The sequence below is a fragment of the Canis lupus genome, chromosome 7 (assembly GCF_003254725.2).
Source record: "Canis lupus dingo isolate Sandy chromosome 7, ASM325472v2, whole genome shotgun sequence".
Taxonomy (NCBI): domain Eukaryota; kingdom Metazoa; phylum Chordata; class Mammalia; order Carnivora; family Canidae; genus Canis; species Canis lupus.
The window spans coordinates 74,970,525-74,983,802 of NC_064249.1; the positions used below are offsets into that span (position 1 = coordinate 74,970,525).

At 41.9% G+C, this 13,278-nt stretch overlaps 2 protein-coding genes across 9 annotated transcripts in view; both read left to right on the top strand.

Moving 5' to 3' along the window:
* Nucleotides 1-5,011, top strand: part of NDUFV2 (NADH:ubiquinone oxidoreductase core subunit V2) — a 40,768-nt gene extending 35,757 nt beyond the window's left edge. Inside the window, exon 8 of the mRNA XM_025429511.3 lies at nucleotides 4,855-5,011. Coding sequence (XP_025285296.1) covers nucleotides 4,855-4,948 — 94 coding nt within the window. The 3' untranslated portion in view covers nucleotides 4,949-5,011. The remainder of the gene's footprint in view (nucleotides 1-4,854) is intronic.
* A 3,122-nt stretch (nucleotides 5,012-8,133) lies between these two features.
* ANKRD12 (ankyrin repeat domain 12) overlaps nucleotides 8,134-13,278 on the top strand; it is a 124,515-nt gene continuing 119,370 nt past the window's right edge. For 2 of the 8 annotated variants that reach the window (XM_035718739.2, XM_049112929.1), the window contains exon 1: nucleotides 8,836-8,926. The gene's annotated coding sequence lies outside the window, so the exon portion shown is untranslated. Of the gene's footprint in view, nucleotides 8,452-8,835; nucleotides 9,447-13,278 lie in introns of those variants that run through there. The other 6 variants (XM_025429507.3, XM_049112930.1, XM_025429506.3 and 3 more) reach the window with 5 other exon arrangements.

Consider the following 13,278-nt stretch of genomic DNA (forward strand, 5'->3'; position numbering starts at 1 on the left):
ACATGCTTTTGGCTCAGGTCATGATCCTGGGATCAAGTCGGGATCAAGTCCTGCATCTGGCTCACTGCTCCGTAGGGAGTCTGCTTCTCCCTGTCCCTCTGCCGCTCCCCCCCCCCCCCACATGTGTTCTCTCAAATAAATAAAATCTTTTTTTTTAAATTTTTTATTTATTTATGATAGTCACAGAGAGAGAGAGAGAGAGAGAGGCAGAGACACAGGCAGAGGGAGAGGCAGGCTCCATGCACCGGGAGCCCGACGTGGGATTCGATCCCGGGTCTCCAGGATCGCGCCCCCGGCCAAAGGCAGGCACTAAACCACTGCGCCACCCAGGGATCCCTAAATAAAATCTTTTTAAAAAACCAAGCAGAGATGGGGCATCTGGACTCAGTCAGTTGAGGAGCTGACTCTTGGTTTCAGCTCAGGGCCCTGGGATAGAGCCCTACACATCAGGCTCTGGGCTCTCTGGGGAGTCTGCTTGAGGATTCTCTCTCTTGTCCCCTCCTCCCACCTACATGCTCTCGCTCTCTCTTTCTCTGTAAAATCATACATCTTTTAAAATAAAAAGCAGAAGGACAGCTGGGTGGCTCAGTGGTTGAATGTCTGCCTTTGGCTCAGGATGTGATCCTGTGGTTCCGGGATTGAGTCCTACGTTGGGCTCCTGCATGGAGCCTGAGTCTCCTTCCTCTGCCTATGTCTCTCTCTCTCTCTGTGTCTCTCATGAATAAAATAAAATCTTAAAAAAAAAAATAAATTAAAAGCAGAGATAAATATACTTAATTTTCAGTAATTACAGATTATCTACCAGTGGTGTTTGTTAGAGACTGTATTTGGAGATGGTAGTTCTCTAGAATGTTTTCCTAGCATCAGAAAACAAAATTTTTCCTTCCTTCCTCAAGTTACTTTTTTGGATATATAGTATAATGAGACTGCAAGGATAGTAATAATCAAAATATAATTAAATTAACCAAAGCTGGCTAATTCTTTATTAGTATTTTTATAATAAAGCACTCTGGTCACATGTGTAAAAGAGGTGCTCATTGTTAGTCTTTGAGTAACCAGAGAAATTAAACTGGTTCAGCATACCTGATTTCTGAGTACCATTACCAGGTCTACCAGGTCTACCCAAAATCAGTAAAGGATTCATGTCACTATATGGGTCAGAACTGCTTTTTTATATTTTTGGTAAATGGGGATCCCTGGGTGGCGCAGCGGTTTGGCGCCTGCCTTTGGCCCAGGGCGCAATCCTGGAGACCTGGGATCGAATCCCACGTCGGGCTCCCGGTGCATGGAGCCTGCTTCTCCCTCTCCCTCTCCCTCTGCCTGTGTCTCTCTCTCTCTCTATCATAAATAAATAAAAAAAAGATTATATTTTTGGTAAATGATGGCTAGAAAGGAAATATTAAACTGATGGTAAAGCACTGCTTTATTTTGACATTAAATATTTGTGGAGATTATTATTTTCATTTTTTTAAGTCCTGAAAATAACTTCTAAACCTGCATTGAAATTAAATTCAGAGGTAGGAGTTTTTTAGTATGGTTTGCTAAAACTAATTTTAAATCCAGTGTGAGGCCTTCATATTTATTATTACAAAGATACCTTAAATTTTGCAGAATTCTATGGGGTACAGATAATATGAGATGTAAAAAAAAATAGGCTACATAGTACATATATATAGAAAATATAGGTGGTTGCTGATATATAACTGTAGACTGTTAAGTCACTTTCATTTTTTTATACTAAAAGTAGAGGGCAATTGTGGGTTTATCTCAGCAATATTAAAAAGATAAGCACTTGGGATCCCTGGGTGGCGTAGCGGTTTGGCGCCTGCCTTTGGCCCAGGGCGCGATCCTGGAGACCCGGGATCAAATCCCACATCAGGCTCCTGGTGCATGGAGCCTGCTTCTCCCTCTGCCTGTGTCTCTGCCTCTCTCTCTCTGTGTGACTATCATAAATAAATTAAAAAAATTAAAAAAAAAAAAAAAGATAAGCACTTAACTTTCATAAAGTAGCTTTCCTTTAAAAAGTTCTTCTATTGGGCAGCCCAGGTGGCTTGGTGGTTTAGCGCCACCTTTGGCCCAGGGCGTGATCCTGGGAACCTGGGATCGAGTCCCACGTCGGGCTCCCTGCATGGAGCCTGCTTCTCCCTCTGCCTGTGTCTCTGCCTCTCTCTCTCTCTTTCTCTCTGTGTCTCTTATGAATAAATAAAATATTAAAAAAGTTCTTCTAGTGAAAAAAATAAAAAAGTTCTTCTAACCCATAAACAATACAAAGGCCAAGTTTTCTAGAATGCAAATGAGTTAAAATGATGAATGTACAAACAGTGTTGGAATGGCTAAAAAACCAGATTTACCTTGAGTTGCAGGAACAAAGTAATTACTAGATGGCATTTTAAGCATAACACTTGAGGCAAGTCATTTTTTATGTTTTTATGAAGTGAAAACCTTAGTGTATATTGATAATGGAGGGGCTAGATCACTGCCTCTCTGGTGTCTGATACATATTTGCAGAAAAAATGAAGGGAAAGTTATATGATTAGTAGATGAAACACAATCTGTGGACTTTATAGCCTTTATAGCATTTTAATATGCATTTTGTGATGGGTGAGGGAGGGAGAGAGTTTGCAGGCAGACATTTAAGAGGCAGCTGAAACCTTTTCCCCCACCAAAGTAGGTCATGGAACTGTAATTGTATGGAACAACTTTAGGAAAATGGACCAGATTACTCTTGAAATTACTTTCTTATGCAAAATCCACAATTCCTTTAAGAGTTCAGGCAGTATGTATGATTCATTCTCCCATTTTATTCTCAAAACTTTGGTTTTTATAATCTTCCCTAAATTGATTCTTTGTATTGGTAAAGAAGGTAGCCGAGCTTAAACCATAGGGGGAACCTAATAAAAGGAGAAAGGTCCTCAAGAATAATTTCATTATTTCATTGGCAAAGAGCAGCAGATATACCTGTGTCATTAACATAAAAAATTACAAAGCCAAATACTGTTTTTTATTAAAGTTAGATATCATTTTGCCATTTACTCTACATTATTTTAGATTCTGACAGGTACTTCACATTTCTTTATCTGGTTTTCACAGTGAACCTATAATACAAATATATTAACAAATTCTGACTTTGGAGGCACTCTTTGTTACAATACATTAGTTACTTGCATTGTGTAATGTAATAGCTTGAAAGATCTTAAAATGACTTTATGGTATCCTTGTACTGTCCTCTAAACAAAATATTATTTCCTGGGGCATTTGTTTTGTAATTTTTTTATTGGAATTCGATTTGCCAACATATATAACACCCAGTGCTCATCCCGTCAAGTGCCCCTCTCAGAGCCCATCACCCAGTCACCCCATCCCATCCCATCCCCCCGCCCACTTCCCCTTCTACCACCCCTTTTCGTTTCCCAGAGTTAGGAGTCTCTTATGTTCTGTCACCCTCTCTGATTTTTCCCACTAATTTTCTCTCCTTTCTCCTGGGGCTCTTCAAAGAAACTTGTAAGATTGACGACAGAATATTAGGTAAAGGTAAAGCAAGGAGTAAAAAGATGTATACTGAAGAATTTTTCAGCAAAAATCTGTGGCAGGAACAGGTAAATTAACAAAGCCAGGGAATAGGAGGGGTGAAGTAGAAGTAGGTGCTGAGCTGGGCTCGAGGTCAGACAGGGGCAGAGGTGAGTGATTACCTGGGAAAGTATGTGTGGGGGTGAACAAAAGACAGGTTCTTCTACTCTGTGCTGCCTCTCTATAGATTCCTGCATAAGGGCTTGTTCTTATTTTCTTTGTGGCTGTGGTAGCTACTCTGGTCTGGAACCTGTTTTTGAAAAGTTACTACTACTAATATTGCTTTAAAAAATATGAATACCAATATACTTTGTTTTCACTGCCTCTAAGGAACACCCTACGAAATCTTCAAATTCCCATTTCCTTTAATTCCTGTTTATTTCCAAATATAATGTGTAAGTTTATATTCCATTGTGTTCAGTGATAGTGGATCTCAATCTTAATAAAATTCAAATACAAAAAGAATATAATGTTCTAGTTTATTAAAAATTATTTTTTAAAAAGACTTATTTTTAGAGAGCAGGAGAGAATCTCAAGTAGACTTAATTTTAGCAGGAAAGAAGCTTAAGTAGATAGACTTCACACTGAGCAGGGCTCCATTCCACAACCCTGAGATCATGACCTGATGTTTAACCCACCGAGCCACCCAGGCACCCCTAAAATATGATTTTTAAAAATGTCCTCTGGGTTTGGGTTATTTTATTATAGTTCTTAGCTCTGATCCTTGGACAGCTGGTGAATCCCCTAAGCCTTGGTTTCTGTATCTGTAAAATAAGGCCAGTATCACTTGTCTCATGGCATAGTTGTAAAGATTAAATGAACTAATAATATCTGTACACTGCTCAGTAACCGGGAACTAGTATTAGAGTTACTTTTATATTTTTCATATTTATGATGAGTTTTGATATGTGTGTTTTCATATGTAACCGAAAGTCTTGCAGAGGTTGAAATGTTTGAATTAAATAATCCATGCATGGGATGCCTGGGTGGCTCAGCGGTTGGGCGTCTGCCTTTGGCTCAGGGCATGATCCTGGTCCAGGGATGGAGTCCCGCATTGGGCTCCCTGTGGAGCCTGCTTCTTGAACCTCTGCCTCTCTGCCTCTCTCTCTCATGAATGAATGAATAAATAAATAAATAAAATCCTTAATAAATAAATTAATAATGCATGCAATTCTTGAATGAAAAATAGTGGCTTAACTGGGCTGTTGTGAAGTAAGTTATTTTTTTTTTTAAGTAAAGATTTATAAATGGTAATCATTAATAGTTTACTGTCACTTGCTCTTTCAGGAGTGGACGCTTCTCTTGTGAGCCAGCTGGAGGTCTTACCTCTTTGACTGAACCACCCAAAGGACCTGGCTTTGGTGTGCAAGTGGGACTTTAATTTATATATTCAACTGTAAATATGTCACTGGAGAAATAAAGAGGAATCTCCTATCTACATAAACTTTTTATGTTACTTGTTCATTTCATGGTGTATACCTAGCAACTTGCTGCTGTCAGTGTCACGATAAAACTTCAGAGTACCATTTTAGAGTCTTTTGCTATCTATGGCTAACTCTAAAGACATTATTTCATAATCTAGTTAACAGTCACTCCAATGTCATCCATTTTCAACTGCCAGGTCACTTTTATCAATAACATTAGATTATTGTCAAGTAAAAACTGTCAAATTTCATATATATTTTGCTTTTCCATCTTTAACTAGAGCCAAATCTTAACATGATCTTTCTATACTTTGTTAGTACTCCCTTTAAACATTTTTAGATTTACAGCACATTATTGTTACTCTATTTCCAACTGGTAAGTGACACCTCAAGCAGAAGTGTGAGGAGGATAAAGTAGTTGTCTTTAGAAGTATTGTTTATCATTTTAATAAAAGTAAGGCACTTCATTATTATTGTATACTGCAAGAATAGAAACTGGGCGAAGAGACTGGAAGTACAATCTGAGTTTGAAAAACAGTCAATATCCAAAATATACTCTTCCATTGAATGCATATTTCAGCTTAGAACAAAGGATAAAACCTGCATATTATACATTTTCAAGAAACCAGCTACGGTGCATTAGTTCTGCAAGTTGAAAAAAATTAATAGCCTTAATGCAGGGATAAATCCAAATCCAGTTGTTTCAGGATTTCTTGAAGTCATTGTTTGGCCTTGTTCTTCTGGCAGACTAACCAGTCACTAGTAGTAATTATGGTGCTTAAAAAAATTATTTTTAAGAATAGCTTTAAAAAATAGTTTTTAATATGAGAAAGTAAACAAGAACAGTAACTTTTTAACTGGCAGAGAAAAGTAACAATGAAAATGCCTCTCTTCTATCCTAGAGCCCTCTTGACTTTTGTAAAAATGCCTTACTTTGACATAATTTTTTTTTTCTACTAGAACAAAAATTAGAAGTAGGGAAGCTTCAGATACCAGGTGAAAAAAGTAAGACCTGTATTAAGGACATGCACTGAATATCAATTTTTATGTAATGTTTTAAAAATAGAAAATTAATTTTAGATCATTAGAATTATAGGCATACTGTTATACCATTATTGAAACTTTTTTTTTTTTAAGATGTATTTATTTATTCATGAGACACAGAGTTAGAGAGAGAGGCAGAGACACAGGCAGAGGGAGAAGCAGGCTCCTCAGAGAGAGCCTGATACAGAACCCGATCCCGGATTCTGGGATCACGACCTGAGCAGGTGCCCAACCGCTGAGCCACCCAGGCGTCCCTCAAAATGTTTTCTATAGTTCTTAGGTCATCACGTTGTTTTACAGTAGTGCATATCAGGATTTTGAGTCTTAAATTTTTTGCCTATTTTTCTTAAAAACCCTATCAATTTTAACATAATACTGGTTTTAATGTTTCTAGTTAGCTTTCAAAAACACCTGGCAGGTAAAATCTTATTACAGTAATCCAAGATGGTTTCAAAATGAAAATGAATGCACTGATTAAAATTTCCTTGCCAGTTTTCAGGGATGACAGCCCTATCCTGGCCTACTTCTCAAACCTCAAGGGAGAGGTAGGCATTATATGTGTGTTAACCACCACTTGCTCCCTCATTTCCTCAATTCCTAACTCTGTGCTGTTATTTGAGGAGGAAATCTTCCTGCTGTTTAATGACAAGAATCAAACAATATATCATAATCTCTTCTGACAAAGAATCTAATACCACTTTTTTTGTAGCCCCTACTAAATGTTGCTAGAGGAAACTACTGATTGCTCAGAATTACTTGGCTGTAACTGTATGGGGCCACTGCTCCAGAAAATCCTACGGCACATAACAAGTTATGAGTATTTGCTGCAGACGCATTCATTACATATGTATAGACTAACATGACAAGGAAAAAAATTAGTCACCTTTAATGCAAGTTTATGCTTTACGTCATCTGTTGGGATTTAACTTTGTGTCAGGGCTGAAAAATATCTGTAGTGACAAATTTGTAACTCCATTAAGTCACAGGTGCTGTAGAGTCCGCTATTAACGACTAGGGAGGTGGTTTCCGTCCAATTCGTGTGACTCCTTTGGTGGCTAAATAAAGCCATGTACAAACTGTCGCAGGTTAACTTCGATGTAAATAAAAAGCGTTAAAAATTAAGTCACAATAAAATGGCTTCCATCAGATTATGTAACCTTTGGTGGTTAAATAAAGGCATATACAAACTATCGGAGACTAACCTCGATGTAAATAAAAGGCGTCCACAAGTAAAAGTACCCGCTGCCGGTAGGCCGAGGCCGTGAATGCTCCTCACGCACGCCTCTCCGATACTTGAGCAGTTCCCTCTGACATACTACCTCGGATGTGGACACCCCTGTCTCTGAAAGCAGGTCCCTGCGAGGTGTGACTGGGAGAGCGGCACGGTGGGGTTCGCGGGGTGCGCGCAGCAGGTGCACGTTAACCGGCGCAGGTGTGGCGGGCGCGCCGCGGCCCAGCCGAGTTCCCGACACGCGTCCGGGCCTCTCCGGGGCGCAAGCGCAGTGGCGCACGGACCCCGCCGCGCGCCGCCGCGCCCCGCTCTCCGGGCGCCCCGGCCCAGCCGTCTGCAGCCGCGAATTTACGGGGGACACGCCTCGCCTCTGCGTCCGGCACATATTTTCCGGGGTCCCACCTCACAAACTCGCCCACCCGCCCTGCAAAAATAACCTGTGGATACCCTGCGTTCAGCCTCTTCTTCGCCGCCGCCGCCATTTCCAGAAGTTTCCAGTCACAGCTACGGCCACGGTCCGCACAAAGAGCGACGGCAGAGCCGTGTGGCCCCGCAGCGTCTGCGGAGCCCGCGCGGCTTTCCGGCGCTTCCCTAGATCCCCCCTCCGGCTAGGGCCCGGCGACCGCGAGGCAGACGGCGACGCCTGGGTGGGGCGAGGACAAGGAGTTCCGGCCCGCACCCCCGCCGCCCCCTACTTGGTACCTTCCGCCTCCTCCGCCCCGCGGCTCGGGAAGCTTCTCCGCGGCGCTGAGAGAGCGGCGGGGGCCGCGGGGAGGGGCCGGCGGAAGGGGCGGGCGGGCGCCGGGGGCGGGGCGCTCACGCCGCCCGTCCCGTGCCCGCCGAGTCACGTGCCCGCGTCGCAGCCAATCGCCGGGCGGCGCTGTCCTGGGAGCGAGGAGGTTGTGGTGAGAGACGGACGGAGACCGGAGATGTTTTCAAGCCCGGCCTCCGCGGCGTTCGTGGCGGTTGCAGCGGCGACGAAGACAACGACAGCGACGGCAACACCGGGGCACTCGTTCAGGGGGTGAACCCTCCTGCGCCGATCGTGCCTCGGGGCCGTGAGGGTGAGGGGGGCGTGGCGACAGGCGAGGAGGAAGGAGGGGCGCGGTTTCGAGCCCCGTCCCCGGCGCCTGGGAGGAGACCCCTCAGTTCCGCGCTGCTCCCGTCCCCCCTCCCCGGAGCAAGGTAGGGGACGCGCCAGGCCCTCCCTGCCGCGTGCCGCCCGGTCCGGCCGCCCCTGACAGTGACAGGCCGTTAGTGGCCGGGGCGCGGGGCCGCCCCGCCCGCCGCCGCCCCTCCCGGAGCCGCGAGGAGCCGCGGCGCGGCGCGAGCTGCCAGCGGGGCGAGGGCGGTGCGGGGGGACCCGGCGGGGCGCCCCCCCGCCGCCGCTGCCGGGGTTGGGCTGCCGCCGCCTCCCGGAACATGGCGGGGCCGGGAGGAGCGTGTGCGTGCGAGTGTGCGCGGCCCGAGAGGGCGCCGGCGGCGTGCGGCGGCCGGACCCGGCGGGGCGGGGCGGGGCGGGGCGGGGCGGGGGGCGCGCCCAGGCCGCCGCGCGCGCCCGCCCGTCCGCCCGTCCGTCCGTCCGTCGGTCCGCGGGGAGCCGGGGTGCGGGCGCGGGCGCGGGCGACCGCTGCGGCCCCAGCGGGAGGGAGCGTCGCAGGTACCGGGGTCCTGGGAGAGGACGAGCGAGGGGCAGCCGGGAAGCTGCCAGCTCGGGAGTCCGAAGGGGAAGGAGAGCGGCGCGCTGCGGTTCTGTCGTAAGTGCCCCCGTAAGCGCTCTCTGCCGCAGTGGGCAGTCGGGGCGCTTCGCGCTGCTGCAAGTGCCCCTTCGAATGGTGTCCGTGGACCCTTGGAGCACGTCAGGCTCTTAGAGCTCATTTTGAGGGAGGATATGGTGTGACGCATCCTCGAGGATCCCAAAGCGTGGAATAAACGGTTGTACAAAGAGGTTACCGAAGCCCAGCTGACAGCTGTTTTAATAATAACAGTAAGAAGCAGTTTGGGATGGGAAGTTACCCCTATTGCACCAATCGAAACCGTAGGGAACCTTTTAAGCAGTGCAGTCGTTGACATTGTAATTTCCCCCGGACACCCGCGGCTAAACTGCGGACGCGATGGAAACGGGTTGCAGATTCAGTGATGTGTGAAGCCTTGGAATTATGTGTGATCCCGAAGTTGAGGTGAACCTGTCTGTGTTCTTAGTCATGGACTCCTTTTTTATTTGAAAATGGTTTACGTAAATTAGGAAGGAAGGCGAACCGGTAAAACTGCTCTTTTAAAATAAATTGACTTTATTAAAAACATATGCTCAAGTAGGCTGTTAAAAAATCTTGGGCACTGATCTGTTTCAGTTTCTTCAGTCATTATACAAAGGCTTTCCTGGAGATTAGCTCAGAACTGGCAGAACATACGCTCTGTTGGTGCCAAGTGGCTTAAAAACAAATTGAGATAGTGTTGACTGTGTAAGATCAGGTCATTGTATTAACCTGTCTTGTTGGGGAAAGTCTTTAATTTGGGCTAAACGCAAAAAAAAAAAAAAAAAAAAATTTTTTTTTAAAGACTGATAATGTTTCCCCAGGAGATTATAGGCAAGAAGAGAAAGGTTTTTATAGTTGACACAAGTACTAACTAAATTTCTTTTAGAGGAAGGTCTCCAGCCGGCTTGGCTAAAGTCAAACTTAGGTATTCGGGGTATGTGTTCTATTTTAGGGGCAGACGAGGTATTAAAATGAACTAAAATCTAAGTGTTAAGTGGTATTCATGGAAGGAATAGAGTAAAAAAAAAAAATAAAGAAAGAAAAAAGCAGGATTCCTTTAGTGTTTTTCATCTCTGTGATTAGGGTGGTTATATGAGCAAGCAGAGCTGGCAAAGTGAAAATCTGGGGATGAGTATTCCGTGAGGAATATATGAGGAAGAATGAAGAGAACTAAAATATTCCGATGATGAAAGAACTTAGTAGTTGTTCAGTCTCTGGTTTTAGTTCTTGTATATCAGGAAGGAAAGAAGAAGAAAAAAAAAAAAACACTTGAATTTTGTTTGGAGACCAGTGCCTACTCAGTGGAATGAATTTAAAAGGAAGATTTTTTTTTTTTTTTTTTTTTTTTTTTTTTTTGGTCAAGGTGTTTATGTATTCTCTTTTTTTTTCCTGTAGAAGTTACTGGAAAATGTGATAGTTTTCTGAGGTAGCTTGTAGAAAATGGTGGTGGGATATTTGAAAGACACTTTGTTGGAAAAGAGATTTTTATTCTAAGGAGTAAGAATAACAGTAAAAATACTCAATTTGTTGGCAGTAGCTGACTGGTAGTTAAATTTTCTTCATTCTTGTTTTAAGAGCATTATTACAGTCTAAAAAGAGAATGATCTGAGAGATTATTTCCATCACAGCCAATAAGAGGTTTAGACTGTGTACTGTATATAAACTTGATGATACTGAAGCAGTGTCTTATCAGAAAGGCATGAAAATTTTGTCTGACAATTGGAATAGGTTGCTTAAAAGCTATTCACAGTACTTTGTGATTTTGAACTTGTTGCTAAAATTAACATGTATTTCTAAAATGCCTGTATTGTGTAAAGGGTATAGTCATGGTGATTTGTCCTTAGAACTGGAAGGGACCTCAAATTTTCTAGTCTGTTTTCCTCAAGAGAAAATAAAGTCCTGGTAAGGTGAAATGACTTACCCAAGTCGCTACAGCCTATTTAAAAAGTGTGTCGTTTGGGCCTAGAGATTCCTTCTTTGAAAATGCTAACGCCTCTGTCTTTAGAAAGTAGCTTTATGGAGTAGTGGAAAGAATATTGAAATATAAATGAGAGGTTCTCAGTTTGGATTCCTGATTTAAGAAAAAAAAAATCACTTGATTTATTACTTCCTAACTGTGGTTCTTGACAAATCACGTTAACTTTCAGAACCTTTTTAATCTATAAAAAGTAATTTTCCTAAATAATTTACGAGGTTGTTGGATGGAACAAATGCGATTACATATGAAAAGCACGAGGCTTACTATAAACTTTTATAGATACAAAAAGTGGCAATATTTTTGTGGCAATATTTAAAAAATAAATACAGTCTTACCGTGAAACAAGGTGTCTGATCCCTAGGTTTTTGCTTAGCCTTAGCTTTATTGTTTCCAGCACCTGCTGTTTTACAGATTATAACTCCCTGTAGATACATTTTCTGATCCCCACTTAGTTCTAATCTTAGTAAAGCCTCTTACGAACATTTTAAATATTGCAGTTGTTAGAGCTTGACTTCCTCTGGAGAATATGAAGTTTCTCCATATAGCATTTGAAAACATTCTCATTTACACTCATGCATGCATAATCTGTTTAACAGTGGCTTTTAAAAAGTAATAGTGAAAGTATCTTAGTTGCAATGTTAATTTGTCTGTTGCTAGTTTCCACATATGGCAATAACAGGAGATAATTTCCTTTATAAACTTCTCTTTGAATGGTTTGTGTTAAGGTTATCTTGTACATCTAAATATATAGAAATGTCCAGATTTTTTGTTTGCTGGCTCTCACTCTTATGTTTAAAGACCTTTTCTTCTAGTGCTTTAAATTGATAACACTGGAAAACAATATCTCAGTATTGTTTATTATAATATTACATAGATTACCTGTAATCTTGAAGCTAAAAGTTATGATGAACATTGATTGAGCACTTAGAATATGAATTATCTGTTCAATGTTTTATGTAGAATATTTAAAATTTTCAAAATAACCCTGTTAAATAGATACTATTATTATTCTAACACAGAGGTTGAGGAAAGTGAGGCTTTAAACTGTTTTGTGTAGATATTCACAGACATTAAAAAAGTGACAAGACTGTATTCCTGTTCTAAACCATTTGTCTGTGCTCTGTCTCTAATTAAGAGTGTTTAGCTGATTTTGCAAAGTTTTAAGGCAGTGTTTCTTAAATTTCAGACTTCATGAAAATGAGGGCCAGATATTCTACCTTCTATTGTGTTGGTCAGAAAAACAAAAAGAAAAGTAAATACTTCATGAGAATCCTGGAAGGTAGGCAGCAGGCCTTTTCTGAGATGTTGAGATGACTATTGGGGTTTTTTATGGTAGTTGTCAGAAGCAAATGAATCTCACCAGCTACAGAAGGACTGTGGTTGTTAACATTACAAGAGGCGATTTTAACAAACTCCACCTTTATGTTGGTGCCATTTTTATAAAGAAACATATTTAATCATAGTGCCTGGAGAGAAAAAGATCACTAACCAAACTCATTAAGGACTTTTATAAAGGAATAGATCCATCAATAGTAAATTTGTCCAGTTTAGAAAAATAGCATCCAAGACTTGATTTTCCAATTGAGACCTTCCAAAATGCTAAGAAATTCAAACACTGAAATTCTTAGAAAAATTAACTTTAAACACAGAAATGCTTCCAGATTGAGATAAGTAGAAAAGATAAAGCCACAAGTTATAAGGTGGAAATAATTTCTTTTTCTTTGGTATCTCAAATATTGTCTATTCTTTGGCCAATCCCTTAATATTTACTTATTGCACTAAAATTGTTTCAATATATATAGTTTACTTTTATGACTTTTGGTTTGTATTTGGGCCATAATTAGTGGAAATATCACAATATTTGTGATGAGTATCATATTTTTTCCACTTTCTTAAAGATTTTTTTTCAATTTTAAAATTAAGCAATGTCTGTACCTAAAATGGGGCTCAAATTTACAACCCCAAGATTGAGTTGCATGCTCTTCGACTGAACCAGCCAGGTGCCCCCAAATAACATATTTTTAAACTACTTTGTTGCTTGAAAGAGGTGAGAGAATCTTGTAGCTTTTCAGATTCCGGATTGTTCTTCCTCCTACATAGGAGTTTTGTCTGTCTCCTGAATTCTAATAGAGAACAAAAACTGCATGTGTGGTTCCCTCTTCCTAGAAATAGCTGTATTGACTCTATACAAGATAATAGTATGTAAGAAATATGGTGCTGTGTAGTTCATGAAGTACTTTAAAAAAAAAAAAAAGATTTATTTGAGAGAGCGTGAGT